Source organism: Durio zibethinus, chromosome 20 (genome assembly GCF_047325235.1).
Source record: "Durio zibethinus cultivar Kanyao isolate XHJ-2024 chromosome 20, ASM4732523v1, whole genome shotgun sequence".
NCBI classification, from domain to species: Eukaryota; Viridiplantae; Streptophyta; class Magnoliopsida; order Malvales; family Malvaceae; genus Durio; species Durio zibethinus.
In genome coordinates, this window is record NC_143181.1 from 4044500 (window position 1) to 4059736 (window position 15237).

General features: G+C 31.8%; 1 protein-coding gene across 1 annotated transcript; it reads left to right on the forward strand.

Moving 5' to 3' along the window:
• The first annotated feature begins 1162 nt into the window (after positions 1–1162).
• LOC111314923 (cyclin-D4-1-like) lies at positions 1163–3801 on the forward strand. The gene is made up of 6 exons (XM_022916542.2): positions 1163–1737; positions 2252–2338; positions 2444–2542; positions 2632–2833; positions 2974–3098; positions 3245–3801. The coding sequence occupies exons 1-6, from the start codon at positions 1408–1410 to the stop codon at positions 3485–3487; spliced, it is 1086 nt and encodes a 361-aa protein (XP_022772277.2). The 5' UTR covers positions 1163–1407; the 3' UTR covers positions 3488–3801.
• The last annotated feature ends 11436 nt before the right edge of the window (positions 3802–15237 follow it).

The following is a 15237-nucleotide window of genomic DNA, read 5'->3' on the forward strand; positions in this document are numbered from 1 at the left end:
TACAAAAAAAATGGGCAATTATAGAACCACAATTTTAGGAAACAAATTTCACTTTTTACAAATTAAGTAAACAACCATACCAAATGTACAGAATTTGACCAAATTGCAAAATATTTCCTGTCTTCCAAACAATTCAACGCATAAAATTCCAAAATGTAATAGATACCAAAAATAAAATGGTGTAAAACTGCCGTGGATGAACTGTTACTGAAATGGTACATTCCAAAGCATTTGAGAGCTACCCGCATGAGAGTAAAAAAGAAAAAGGGTTAAAATTTCATAACTGCAAGCGTATGAAAGGGAAAAAGATTATACTTTTTTCTGTACAAAGTACGTATATAAAAGTCCAAAGACAAAAAAGTACAGTATTATTGTACATGTCTGCAAGAAACGGATTTTTCCAGTCATCGTCTGAAAAATCAGATGACACGCGTCAGCATGGGACGAAAAAGACAGAGTCAAGGTCCCATTGATCACTTTTACCTTGTTCCATCTTACAATCTTGTCCTACCACTTTGGTCCAAATTACAAAACCAGACCTGTCTTTTCTTCTTCATCGTCATCTTCCAGGTAGAAAGGTAAATATGAAGTTAAGAAATGTAACATGTGATATATTGACAAACCATCGATGGTAAAGGTAGTATTCATGGAAATTTATTTTCCATGAGATTGTTTGGAGCCAAAAAAATGATAGTAGAAGGCAAATGTTTCTATGTTGGATAAGTTTATTTTCTCTGACGTTCAAAGAATTTTGACAGAAAGATGGGGTCATGAATTTACAAAATTCCCATGATTATGAAAGAAGAAAAAAGAATTGATGACAGCTAATTTAATAATACAAGTAGCAAAACAGACAAAAAAATTACTTATTCCTCAGTTTGCTGTAAACGAGTAAAGGAAGAAAAGCTCAAAAGCACTAAGACATCTTAATGCACAAGCATTAACCCTTCTTCTCTCTTCTCTTTCTTAATGAAAATCTTGTATTTGCCCTTGTTGGTGTCCCTATTTTGCGCTTACATTACATTTTCTTTCTGATTCTCATATCTGTATGCCCTCCCTCTCTCTCTCTCTCTCTCTCTCTGACAGTCCCTCTCTCTTGCTTTTACCGTAAAAAGGGTACTGATTTCCTTCTTAAGAGACCCTCCTCTTGGGCAGTCTTTTCAAGCCCCTCAAGCCCTCAAGCCTGACAGAGGAAGAGAGAGAGAGAGGAGACTGCTTCAGCTTCATTCCCTCTTAGTGAATTTGTTTACATTCTTACAGATATTATTATACCCTTAAAAAACTATTTCTTTGTTCTTCAATTCTTTGATTAAAGGAAAATAATTTTCGCATATAAATAGACATCCCACGCTTTTATTACCATTTCTTGTTTAGAAAATAAGATTAGAGTTCTTTTTTTTGTCTGCAATGGCACCAACTTTTGATTGTGCAGTTTCGAGTCTTCTATGTGCAGAAGACGACAACAGCATTTTTTATGATAATGATTACTTTGGTGGAGATGCTGAGCTGGAAGAGTTTGAGTCAACATGGAATCATAGATTTTTTCAAAACTTGAATCAAAACCGAGTCTTGAATGGTGTTGATGAAGATGGGTTGCCATTGCAGAGTGAGGAGTGTTTGGCTCTGATGGTTGAGAAAGAATATCAGCATTTGCCTAATGTTGATTACTTGAAGAGGTTACAAAGTGGAGATTTGGACTTGGAGGCTAGAAAAGAAGCTGTTGATTGGATTTGGAAGGTGGGTTTCACATTTATGAGTCTTTAGAGAGTGAGTGTTTTATTTCACTAAATAGGACTTTTTCTGTCAATATTAGGATTGTTTGAGAGTTAAAGTCTTGGTTTAGATCCCAGATTTATATGGTTTTCCTCTGTGCTTTGTTGAGTAAACCCTTTTTGGATTAATCCTGATTATGTTTTCGAAACTCCTTGAGGTCGATGAAATGAACTGGGTCTGGTTTTCTCTTTGTTTTGGTATCTTTTTTTCCGTAATCTGATATGTTTTTGGTGGGTTCTTTTTCTTTTTTGCTATTGGGGCCAATGCTGATTTGTGAATTGTATTCATCTCTTCATTTCTTTCTCAGCGGCTTCACACTGTTTCTGCTTTTTGTATAATCCCTTTCTCGTTTTAGTCCTTATTGTAGTGTATGAACTGTTATGCTTCCTTTCCTGTTCGATTCAATTATTTGCCTTCATCATTCCTTTCTTTTGAGCTTCTCTCATTGTTGATTTTAATTGCCCTGTTTGTTCAACAGGTTCATGCCTATTACGGTTTTGGACCTCTTTGTGCTTATTTATCGATAAATTACTTGGACAGGTTTCTCTCAGCCTATGAATTACCCGTAAGTTCAAAAACCAATCAAACATGGGATTTTTCTTTTTTGGTCTTACCCTACCTTTGCACCAAACTCCATTTACTTAATTGTATCCGATCTCGGATGATGCAGAAGGGTAAAGCTTGGATGATACAATTACTAGCCGTGGCATGTCTATCTCTTGCTGCTAAAAAGGAGGAGACTGAAGTTCCATTGATTTTAGATTTACAGGTTAAAATCCATCAGAGTTAATAGTTTTCTTAGGTGTTTAAATTTTGGTTTGATCTAGCTATAGTTTTGATGATTCTGAGCATTAACAGGTGGGAGAATCTAAATTTATGTTTGAAGCTAGAACCATACAAAGAATGGAGCTTCTAGTGTTGAGCACCTTGAATTGGAGAATGCAAGCAATCACCCCATTCTCCTTCATGGACTATTTCCTTTACAAGCTCAATGATGATAAAATCCCACTTAGAAGCTCAATCTTGAGATCAACCCAACTCATCTCAAGCACAATAAAAGGTCCTTTTCAGTTCCTCACAGTTGAACAAAGACAAGTGTACTATTTTTGCAATAATTTTCTTTTGTCTGGAGCGGTCACAAATATGAAGGAGAGGTTTGAGAGGGATCTGATGTTATTGGTGGGTGGGAATTGAATGCAGGGATTGACTTCTTGGAATTCAAGCCTTCTGAGATTGCAGCAGCAGTAGCAATATCTGTTGCTGTAGAAACCAGAAAAGTGGACACTGATAAAGCAATTTCTGTTCTCACTCAGCATGTACAAAAGGTAAAGTTGGTGGCCTAAAATCCAAACTAAAAAGAGGGAACATATATTATTGATTTTGCTGTTTATTATATTATTTTGTGTTTGATTACTTGCTCATTATGTTGAATCAAGAGAGGGTTTATTGATTTTTTTTTTTTTTTTTGCAGGAGAGAGTGCTGAAGTGTGTGGAATTGGTTCATGATTTGTCATTAGTTGGTGGGTCTGTTAAGGAAAGAAATGCATCTGACCCATCTGTGCCTCAGAGCCCAATTGGGGTGCTGGATGCCGCATGCTTGAGCTATAAAAGTGATGACACAACAGTTGGGTCATGTGCAAATTCTTCACACACACATACCAGTCCCAATACCAAAAGGAGAAAGATGAACAGACCCTATGAAGTGGAGCTGTAAAACTGATGAACTTCAAGATAATCAATACTCCTATATGTTTATTATTGTTACATAGTAGCTTTGGGTGTGTTTTTTAAGGTGATCAGGACCAAAATGAAAACAAAAAGCACAGGATGGGAGAGAGAGAGAGGATAGAAAATGTGGGGGAAAGGAGGGGAACAAAAGGCTACATGAATGGTAGTGTTCTTCAATAAGTTGTGTCATGAGCTGAGCATGGAGGATTGGTGAATCAAGGCATTTCATGCTGTTGGCACCAGCTGTTAAATAATATTAGACTTCTTAACCGCTAGTACTACTAGAAACAGAGACGTGGGAAAATGGGAATGAAAAAATGAAAAAAAAAAAAGTGTTTTTTTCTGCTTTGTGAGATACAGTTTGTTGTAGGAAGGAGGGGTTTTTTGGAGAAAGAAAAAGAAAACAAAAAAAAAAAAAGTAATGAGATAAATTTGCAAAAATGGTCTGTTTTCTGTTTCAGCTTGTAAAATGGTTTGGTTTATTTGCAATTATTTTTATTCTAATATTATAAAGTTTGAAGATGAAGATAGAAAAGGCAAAGCAACTAAGGAACCAAAGAATAACAAAACTAAAAAAGATTTTCATTTTCTTCCCTTTTTTTTTTTGCTTGGAATATAGAATGGTGATGCCATTTCCTGTTTCTCCATCAGTTATGAATTATATAATAAACATGTACATAATTGGGAAAAAGTTAAAAGGAGAACCCTGCAAATGACTATCTAATTATAACTGGGTTTAGCTTGTGACCACAAACTAACTGCACCCATCATATGGAACATTAAAAGCAAATAAACTTAATTTCTTTCAAAACCATATGGTAATAAATTGCAAGAGTAAATTTCCTATCCTGTTCTAGCAGTCCTCTTAAGAATAATTTACATTTGGCCAGTGAAATTTACCTTGCATTGAGCTTGAGTCTTTAAAGATGATATTTAGCATGTCTTAAATTTAAATTTCAACATCTGCAACCTTTTCTCGTATTCTCACGTAACCTATTTTAAAAAAATAAAATAAAAGTTTATACGAGAAGAAAAACTCCTAACAAACCTGAATCACCATGTCCACAAAGTGGGAAAATGACATTAACTAGCAACAAAATTATGGCTCCAATTTACATGTTTCAAACAGACCTCAGATCACAGTTAGTAGATATGTAAGAAACATAGACAAATATATGAAACAGAAGACAAGATCCTTGAAAGTGTAAACCGACCATTCCTACAACCAAAATTCACAGAATCCTCAGTTTGAACGCTTAATAAGTTAATGTTAATCTAAGATATAGCTCAGAGAAAAGTTTTTTTATATCAGCAATTTTGTTTACTACTGTTTCAATTCATAACGACTTAATTTTGGGACCCCGCTAACATTAACAAGGTCAATAGTTGGATCAAATCTAGTCAATCAAAACGAGTGGATGCCCTTGATTTCTAGAACTGACATTGCTTTTCAAACGGTAATGGAGGCCGAGAATGCTATGAATATGATCCCCCCATGAGCACGATGCTATTTTCTCTGTTCGAAACATGAAAATGGAACCTTGGAGAAAGCTGAAAGGGTCAGGAGGTCTCAAAGCAATGGCCTTTGTGAACTTGATTTTACAGTTTTTCTCCCTCTGTTTCTTAGTTGGCAAAGATAAATCAGGCCAGCTAAAGCCCAGAGATAAAACACATTAAAATCCAGTACATTCAATTTCCCATCCAAACCTATTGCTAACCTTGGCCCAGAAATAGTAGTCAGTTAAGTTATGATTGGCTTTGCATTTTGCCACCTTTGCCAGATAAAAGACGCCCAAATGTTGCTGAAAATTTAACTACTTTGGGCACTATAAATGCAAAATTAACAACCCCAAGAATAAAAAGGCAAATCACAACAACATTCAAGGCTCTAATCAAACCATGGAAAAAATGAACCAGAACCTGGAAATGTGACATAAGAGAGCTCGACAAACAAGGTTAAGTGCTAATTATCACAAACTGAACTATCAATCTCGACAAGCAGCCATTGAAACGAGATTTAAAAATATCAACAACCATAAACTGTTACTTCAATGGTATTAACGTTTTTTTTTTTTTGTATTTTTTAAGGTAAGAGTATGTTGTTTCAAAAACATATTATTTATAAAAATTATATTATAATTAATTAATTATAATTTAAAATTATGTAAGATTTATATTTATAAGTGACGAGTCTCTGTATAAATTTTTATTTTAATTGAATAATTATAATATTATAATAAAAAAAATTATAAGTAATATGTTTTTTTTTTCAGCTGTCAAATGTTATAAGATAAAGCTTTTGCATTTATCTTGACTTTTTTTTTACAGCAGTTATTTGTTTTGTCCTAACTTGCTCATTGATATAATTGGCAAGAAAATGTGGTCATCATTACAAGTTTACACTTGCCATATAAAATTCTACAAATCAAGACATGCCCTGCCGCCTTTCAATTATTATTATTATTTACTATTTGTTTATGAGATCAGAGACTGTATAAACAAAGAGAAAGGTTGGATAGAGAATCGAAGAAAAAAAAAAGCTGAAAATTGTAGAGATGCGACCAATCAATGGACAATGATTTTGGTTCCATCTCTCAGGCAAAGGGCCATAAAAAGGGGGCGCGGGGGGGGGGGGGGGGGTTTAAGCTCGAGTAGCCATGAGATGGACTGTTGAACAGATAAGAGATCCAAGTCTTCTCTAATAATAGGCCAAGATAAAGATGAGTATCTCCTTTGAAGCCTTGTTGGACCTCCAATAATTGAAGGCTACATTGGGCTACTTTCTAGGAAAATAGGCACTGAATCCACTAGAAAACTTAAGGTAGTGTTTAGTTTAGAAAATAAAATCATATTTTGTTTTTATTTTTTAAAAAATAAAAAATATGATTGAAAATGTGTTTGATAATTGAAAATGAAAATAAATTTTTGAAAAACAAAATTGAAAATGGATTGAAATATGGAAAAAAGAAGATGTTTTTCATTACAAAAACAAGGGGATGTGTATTACTTTTTTCTTTGTGTTTTACCGGTTATCATATTTGCATACTTAATATTATTAATTAATAAATATATATTATATTTATAATTAGATGTAGACTTGCTCATGAGCTAGGTGACCCATCCTAACTCAAAAGTTTATTTGAAATTTTAAAAAGATTTAGACATAAATATTAAACTCATTAAATAAATTTAAACAAATAAATGAGACCCAATTAAAAAATAGAATTAGACTTGGGTTTCATTATTTAAGGCTTGAGTCCAACCAAGCCTGAAAATTAAAAACATATTTTTTATCATAACGAGACAAAATTTATTTTTTTTAATGGATAAAAGGTCATTTATTTTATTACTTATAATATGATAAAACTCATTTTTTTTCTTTATACAAAATAATAATCCAATTTTAAATTGCATTCAACAAAATTAAATTGAATCAAAATCCAATAACTCATAGATTCAATTAAAATTAATTAAATTAATAATTAAAAAAATTTCTCAAATTTTAAATACCAATGCTTTAGGCAAACTTTGACTTCATTATTACATATAAAAACACGTTTAGACAAAAAATGAGACTTGAAAAATTAGGTAGGGCTCGATCTGAGCTTGCTTAAAATGTTAAAATATCATGCAAGATTTGGCCTGACCTATGAGCAAGTTTAATTAAATGCCATTAATAGTAATATCATTAAATATTTTATTTATTTATTTATTTTTTCATTTTTTAAAAATAATTTTTATTTTTATTTACCAAATACATTTTTAGAAAATAAAAAAAAAACAAAAACTATTTTCTAAAAAATGAAAAAAAAAACAAAAATATTTTCTTATAGAGCCTTAGTATTTCTCTGTTAATAAAAAAAAAAGATAGCAAAGCAAAGTTCGTTTCTCTTTTATTTTTTTAAATAAAAAAATTAATATTATAAATAACTTTTAAATTATTAATGGCATTTAAAATTTAAAAACTTTTAATATGATATTAAAATATAAATCTATTAATTAATATGATACTCATATTTAATATGATTAAATAATGATACGTGATGCATAAGTAATTTTTTAAAAATCATATTAATTAACAGATTTATAATTAAAATATCATATTAAAATTTTTTTAAATTCAGATATTATATTAAATATTTTATCATTATTTAAATTGTCATATATAACATGAACCCATAAAAAATATAAACAAAAATAAAACACTAAAAGAAATGGTGCATTGAAAGTAAAAGATTACTAACTATTTGATAGTTTCTATTCATTCTAGTAGTATAGAAGTAATTAAGCCGTGTAATAAAATCTTTGGCCAAGGAATAAAAAGGAGTATGCCCTAGGGGTTGAGACAATGATTTACCACTCATTAATTCCAATATAAAAATGTCATTTTCATTTCATTATTGTAGATAAAATTAATGAATATCACATGTAACTATGCAATGTTTTGAGTCACATGTCATAGTATTTATTTATTTTTTCATAAATAAGGTCTTAATTAAAATTTAAAAAAAAATGACGAGAACTAAAATTTTAACTCAAATTTATTCAACCGCATCTCTCTCGTGTTTTCAGCTGTCCGGCTGCCCACTTTGATGCGGTGATAAATGGTACGTTTAGTACCTGACAACAGGTTGACTCCAATGGCCCAACCGCCCGATTACTCAAAAGCTAACTGCTTTCACTTTTGTTTAACTCTTTGTCCCCACACTTCCCAACAATTTTTTGCTTCCCCTCCGTCCTTGTGTGTTTTTGTTCTGTATTTTGCCCCATTTTCTCTTCATTTTCTTCACCCACATTGCCCAACAATTTGCTGTGATTTGTCAAAAGAAATGCAAAGGCAATTACTAATTAGTAATAACCCTTGTTTCATTTATGTTTATTTTATTTTATTTTAGTTTAGTAAAAAAATTTAAAAATTCAGTGTTTAGTTTAATTGATTTATATATTTATCTTTAAAAATAAATGTAAATTTCAAATCATATTACCTATAATTTTTTTATTTATTCTCAAATTACAACTTTTTTATAAATATATTCAAATTTAGCACTGATTTGTATACTAAAAAACACTTAAATCATATTATCAATTTAGAAAACAATGGAGAATTAATTAATTAATAATTTGTTAATTCACAAAGTAAATGGAGCCGTAAACTTGTAATTGGCATGGTTTTTGATAATTGACAAAAATACAATGTGAGAATCTAAATTGTCACCTTTAATCTAATGTAATTCAAAAGGAATCACGACAAGTAATCTATATGTTTTCGAACAAAAGTTTGACTGGATGAATCATGGATTCGAATGCAACTTATAGATAAAATGCATGGATTCTTTTGATGATGAAAATGTATCATTTTTCAAACTATTTATAGTTAAAAATAACGAAAATGTTTGGCACTTTTAGATTGTGTAAAACTTGTAACTTATGGTATGTAAACATGATCTTTTTCAGGCCACTTTTTCTTCTTAGGTAAATGCATAATGACCATTGCTTCAGTTTTGAAGGTTGTTATGCCAATTTGCTTAATTTTTTTACCACTTTTAGACTAACGTAATTATGAATTTATACCAAGTGTAAAATTAGCTTATTGTAAAAGTTCGTGTCAAACAATAATCTTATACATTATATTAAATTCATATGATTAATTAATAGGTGAAAATTTTAACTCAAAGTTAAACTCATTTAGTTTATATCATTATCCTTTAAAATTAACATTTAATAAATTTGAAGTTCAAATCTTAATATTTGCATCCCCTTTCCTTGTCTTTAAATTGCAATTTTATTTCTAAAAAAAAAGGTGAAATTTTCGGATATGGATTTTGAATCTTGTTTGTTGGTAATCAAAGTTTGTTTCCATTTTGCATTATAAAAGGTGTTGGAGGCATTTAGTGGTCAAAAAGGCATAGTGATTTTTTTTTCTGTTAAAAACTTTAGTAGATAATTAGAGATAATTTTGAGATTTATGCTAACTTGACATGTCAGATCGATTTGACACATTTAGTGTCACATCAGTTCGGTATCATCTTTGTTGTCCCTTAATGGTCTCCTATTGTTTATCTATAAATATGAAGGTTCAAACACCGTTAAGGCAAGTTCATACTACTTCTATTTGTTTTTTCGACATCATTCATTTTGACTTGCGCTTCAAAGTGAAAATGCAAGGAACACTCTCTGTCTTAGCCTGTAACCACCATTCTCTTCTGTCTTTCTAGGATCACCCTGAGATCGAAACTCGGCACAAACATTTGGTACACCAAGTAAGAGCATATTTTCATTCACTAGCCGAGCACGAAACAATACCACCAAAAAGAGAATCTTAAAGGAATGAGAGACGACCATCCCGACTGGAATAGAAACACATAATAACTAGCACTCATAATGACCTTTGCTATCATATATAGGCCCAACCATGAAACAATTTCAGGCCTTGACCAAGCATATACATGCCCTTAAACAAATGTTGCTAACCATAACCCCGTCACAAGTTTCGAAAGTGCATAATATGATCACCTCTGATCGAGGAGCTGCAGTAAGATAATCAAGCTATGAGAAGTTGAAAACCTTTTCGCACTTCAAAGAAAATGAGCATAACACTCCAGTTCGCCATTACCCTAGTCATAATTCGATGATACATGCCACAACCTAAAAATTCAAGCAGACAAACTTTGGACCTCAACCAAATAAGGATTTAAAAGCTCAAATACAAGCCATAAAAAAAGAGCTGAAAACCAAAACAGTGGTATTTGAAGATGAGCTTAAGTTTCTGAAAACTTCGTCCCTCACCAAAAAAATCAATAAGGCCATACCTTTTAAGGGGTTCAAAATACTAACCCTAGAGACTTATAACGGTACTTTTAACCTTTCGATCATTTGAAATTTTATAATACTAACATGGTGATGTAAGAAGTAGACAAAACCTTGATGTGCAAAGGCTTGGCTACCACCCTGAAGGGCACAACTCGATCTTGATACATTAGCCTAGAATTGACGTCAATTATAATGTTCAAAGAGCTCAACCACTCTTTCTTATCTAAATTTATGAATAATCAAAGAGTGAAAAAGATAACTCTGAATTTGATGTCGATCCACCAAGGTCACAATGAATCTTTAAATAACCATGTCATGCGTTTTAATGTGGAAGCTTTGTGGATTAAATACCTAGAACAAATAGCTGCTGTAACTTCTCTGACTAGTGGACTCAATAATAAAAAGTACCACCTAAAGTTAACCTTGTCACTGGAACCACAAAAAACTTTGGCCAATGTCCTATTGATAGCTGAGAAATATATAAATGTCAAAGTTACAATAAAAAATAATCGATGTGAGAAAGGCTCATCCCTCTCATCAATGATTGAAATAAAAAAAGCTTATCATCCTCTTTGGTCGTAAAAAAGGTAAGGATTTTTATGATTCTTCCCATAGAGGAAGATGATATAAAAGCTAGAAGCCCTAGTGGAGAAAGGAACTACATTGTACTGAATATCTCATGAGAGAGGATTTTAATGTAAAGTGAAAAAAATTTTAACCTCAAATAGCCGAAGCCACTAAAACATAACACAAAGAAAGATCCGACCAAAATATATGCCTTTCATAGAGACATAGGTCATAATACTAAAGATTACGTCAACCTAAAATATGAAATCGAAGCCTTGATAAGAAGAGACAGTTAAGAAGGTTTGTAAAGTAACAAAGATAGAGCCAATTTAGAACTGACTACAGACAAGATTGAAGAGAACTTGTTTGGGCTAAAGAAAAAAGGCCAAGAAATGGAAAAAAAAAAACCCAAAGAGATGAGCCTATTCAAAAAGAGGTCCAAACTGATAACAATAAGCTGATCGTAGAGGTGATCAATGTGATCATTGAAGGTAACTCCACCTTAGCCAAAAGGAAATTTAATCCAGGTATGGTCATGACAATAAGCACTTCGACAAAGAGAAAAAAAATTGAAGAGATAAACCTATCTCATTTAGTTCGAAAGATCTTGAAAGAATTCAGTACCCATGTGATGATGCTATAGTGATCATGGCCGTAGTGTACAACTATGTAATTAAGAGAATCATGTTTAATAATGGAAGTTCAACTAATGTCATGTATTACGATACCATAAAAAATAAGAATTAATGAAGATCAGTTACAACCAATCACTATGGCACAATAAGATTTAAAAATGGATAAATATCGATGAAAGAAACAATCAAGCTACCAATATCTTTAGGGATAGAATAGAAGACTATTACCTTCATCATAGAATTTATGGTTATCGATGTCCCATCAGCCTATAACATCGTATTGGGCTAACCTAGCCAATCTGTTATATGGTTCATAGGCTTATCTTTCAATTTGAAAATAAAATTTTCAACACCCAATAAGGTTGGAGATGTAAGGGAAGACCAATCCACGACACGACAGTGCTATGTCACAATAATGAAAGGAAAGACTAAAAAGCAGACTAAAAGTTTGACTGAGAATAATGGTAAATAATACAGGCTGACAAGAAGCAGGAAGCTATAAGCAAAAACATAAAATGTAAGACCAACTTGATAAGAGCGTGCTCTTAAGTCACTCCAAGCTCTTAAGCTCTAACAAAAAAAAACTTTCGTTTTATTTTTAAAATTTTTAAGATAACTCCAAAGATGACCTAGTTCTTAAGTTGGCATAAACAACTACATGTCATTTGGACCGAGCTAATACGTCGACCAACATACAATATGAAATGAAAAATACATACCAATTCATAACATATATATACTAACAACATATTGATCATCACGTTGGGATTTATTTTTGTAAAAAATGGTCCTAATCTAACCAAATAAAAAGGAAATAATTGATTAAAGATTAAACTTGAATGAAAGTCGACTTGACCCTACCAAAAATCTAGTAACCATACCATTTTGAGATAACGTCCCTAAAAAATATATGCAGATCGAAACCAAACTTCAACATGGAGATCAATTAATTCAACTTTTAAGGGATAATGCCGACATGTTCGCTTAGACACCATCCGATATGCCCAGGATCGATATCTAAGTGATGGTCCATAGGATGTATATTAATCTCGAGATAAAACCAATTTGACAAAAAAAGAGAACCTATATCTCATAAAGACAAAGGGTTATCGAGGAAGAGATCAATAAATTACTGTAAATGGGTTTTATCAGGGAGGTCTATTACCCTGAATGGATAGTCAATATAGTTATGGTAAAAAAGCATAGCAAAAAATGGACCATATGTATTGAATTTATTGACTTGAACAAAACATGCGTAAAAGATAATTTTTCTCTCTCTAGCATAGATCGACTAGTGGATGATAATGCTAAGTATAGCCTCTTCAGCTTTATGGGTACCTATTCTAGTTACAATTAAATCAAAATACTAAAGGATAACAAGGAAAAGATAGCATTTATTACTAAAAAAAGCTTTTATTATTACAAGATAATGTCTTTCGGATTGAAAAATATAAGGGTGACCTACCAAAGATTAGTAAACAAGGTATTTAAAAATGAGATCAACTGTAACATAAAAAATATATTTAGACCATATGATAGTCAAAAGCAAAAGCTTGATTGAGCACCTAGAAAACCTTAGAGAGACCTTTAACACTTTAAAAAAATGTAATATAAGACTTAACTCAAGCAAATGTACCTTCGAGGTCATGTCAGGTAAGTTCTTGATTACATGTCAACAAAAAGGGTATAGAAGCAAACTCAAAAAAGGTTCAAGTAATCTAAATATGAAGCATCGACCTCAATAAAAAAAGTACAAAGGTTAATTGATAGAATAGCCATCCTGAGCCGATTCATGTCTAGGTCGACAAAGTGATGTATGTCATTCTTTAAAATTCTCAGAAACATTTTTTACTTCAAGTGGACCCTTCAATGTCAAAAAACTTTTAAAGAATTCAAAGAGTTCTTATCCTCTTCACTTATTTTATCTAAGCTAAGGCCTGACAAGATCTTATACTTGTATATAGCCATTATAGATCAAGCTATCGGTTCGATATTGATTTGAAAAAAAAAAGAAATAAAGATTAATTTATTTTCTGAGTAAAGTATTAATAGGGCCAGAAATTAACTATAGTGGCATAAAAAAACTATCTTATGCAGTTGTCACTTTAGTTAAGAAACTCAAACCATATATTTGAGCCCATACAATTCATGTATTGATCGATCAACCACTGAGATAGGTCTTATAAAAGCTAAAAATATCGATGAGGTTAATTAAATAAGCAATAAAGCTCAACGAGTTTGACTTACATATACTACCTAGGTTGGCTTCAAAATCTCAAATGCTAGTGTACTTCATTATAGAGCTCACCTCGACCTAACTTGAAAGACAATCTAAGAAAAAAAAACCTTAGATAAGAAAAATTGCAAGCTTTATGTTGATGGATTGGCCATGAACCATAGTAGAGGAGTCGATCTTATTTTAATCAGCTTGAAAAGATTACAAGATCCTTACACTTTGAGATTTAAGTTCAGGACATCTAATAATAAGACAGAGTATGAGGTATTGATAGTTTATTTAAGATTAGCAAGCAAGCTAAATGTTTAACATATAATTGTATATAGTGACTTTCAGTTAGTGGTCGACCAAATCAATAGAAAGTTCAAAGCTTAAAAAAAAATCTAAAAATATCTAGATAAAGTAGTAACCCTGGTGGTCGATTTTACTAAGGCTGAGATAAAAAAATATCGAGGTTGAAAAATTCACTGACAGACTCCTTATCTAAGTTGGCCTCAAGAATAACAACAAAAGGTTCATACCAAGTGTAGAAGAGCTAACACATAAAAGTATCGATGACAAGTTTGTAGGATAAATTATAGAAAAAAAATATGGATGACGTTGATAAGGCGTACCTAACCATAAGAGCACTACCCGAAGATAGAATCCTAGCTAAGACATTAATGATGAAGGCTCTTCAGTACACGATGATTAAGAAAAAAATTATACAAAAGATTATTTAGTCTATCCTATTTAAGATGTGTTTACGAGGAAGAAGTAGACTACATCCTATGAGAAATCCATAAAAGAATATGTGAAAGCCACATTGAACCTCAACCATTAGCCTATATAATGCTTAGATAAAAGCTATTATTAACCCATTATTAGAAGGGATGCAATTGAACTAGTAAAGAGATGTGTTAAGTGTCAAAGGTTTGCTCATGTGTAATATCTTTTCTCGATCAAGCTCACTTATATCATCAGTATATGGTCCTTCATGTAGTAAGAAAAAGATGTCATTGGATTATTCACCTCAACCATAAGTCAAAAGAAATTTATCTTAGTAGCAATAGATTACTTCATGAAATAGCTTGAAGCTGAAGCCTTGGCTTCTACTTTAGAGACTCAAGTGAAAAAATTTATGTAGAAGAATATAGTCTTTAGATTTGGCTTATCTCGATCCATAATAATAAAAAATAGTAAATAATTTGAAAATCCAAAGTTTAAAGAGTGGTGTTTAAATCTTCACATCAACCTACGATTAACGTCGATCGTCCACCTTTAGTCTAATGGACAGATCGAAACAACGAACAAAACAATATTAAAAGTCTTAAAGAAAAAGCTAGATGCAATAAAAGAAAAGTGGGCCAATGAGCTATCAATGGTGCTATGAGAGCTGAGGATGACCACAAAGGTATCAACAGGTAAAACCTCATTTCATCTGACATTTAGAATAGAGGTCATGGTATATGTTGAAATCAACCTTTTGAGCTTGGGGATCAAATTAAG

What these genes read in the sequence shown, in the direction of transcription:
- LOC111314923 (XM_022916542.2), top strand. Translation starts at nt 1,408, where the DNA reads ATGGCACCAACTTTTGATTGTGCAGTTTCGAGTCTTCTATGTGCAGAA. An exon ending in CTGTTGATTGGATTTGGAAG is followed by an intron (nt 1,738 to 2,251) that starts GTGGGTTTCACA and finishes TTTGTTCAACAG; the next exon opens with GTTCATGCCTATTACGGTTT. An exon ending in CATTGATTTTAGATTTACAG is followed by an intron (nt 2,543 to 2,631) that starts GTTAAAATCCAT and finishes GAGCATTAACAG; the next exon opens with GTGGGAGAATCTAAATTTAT.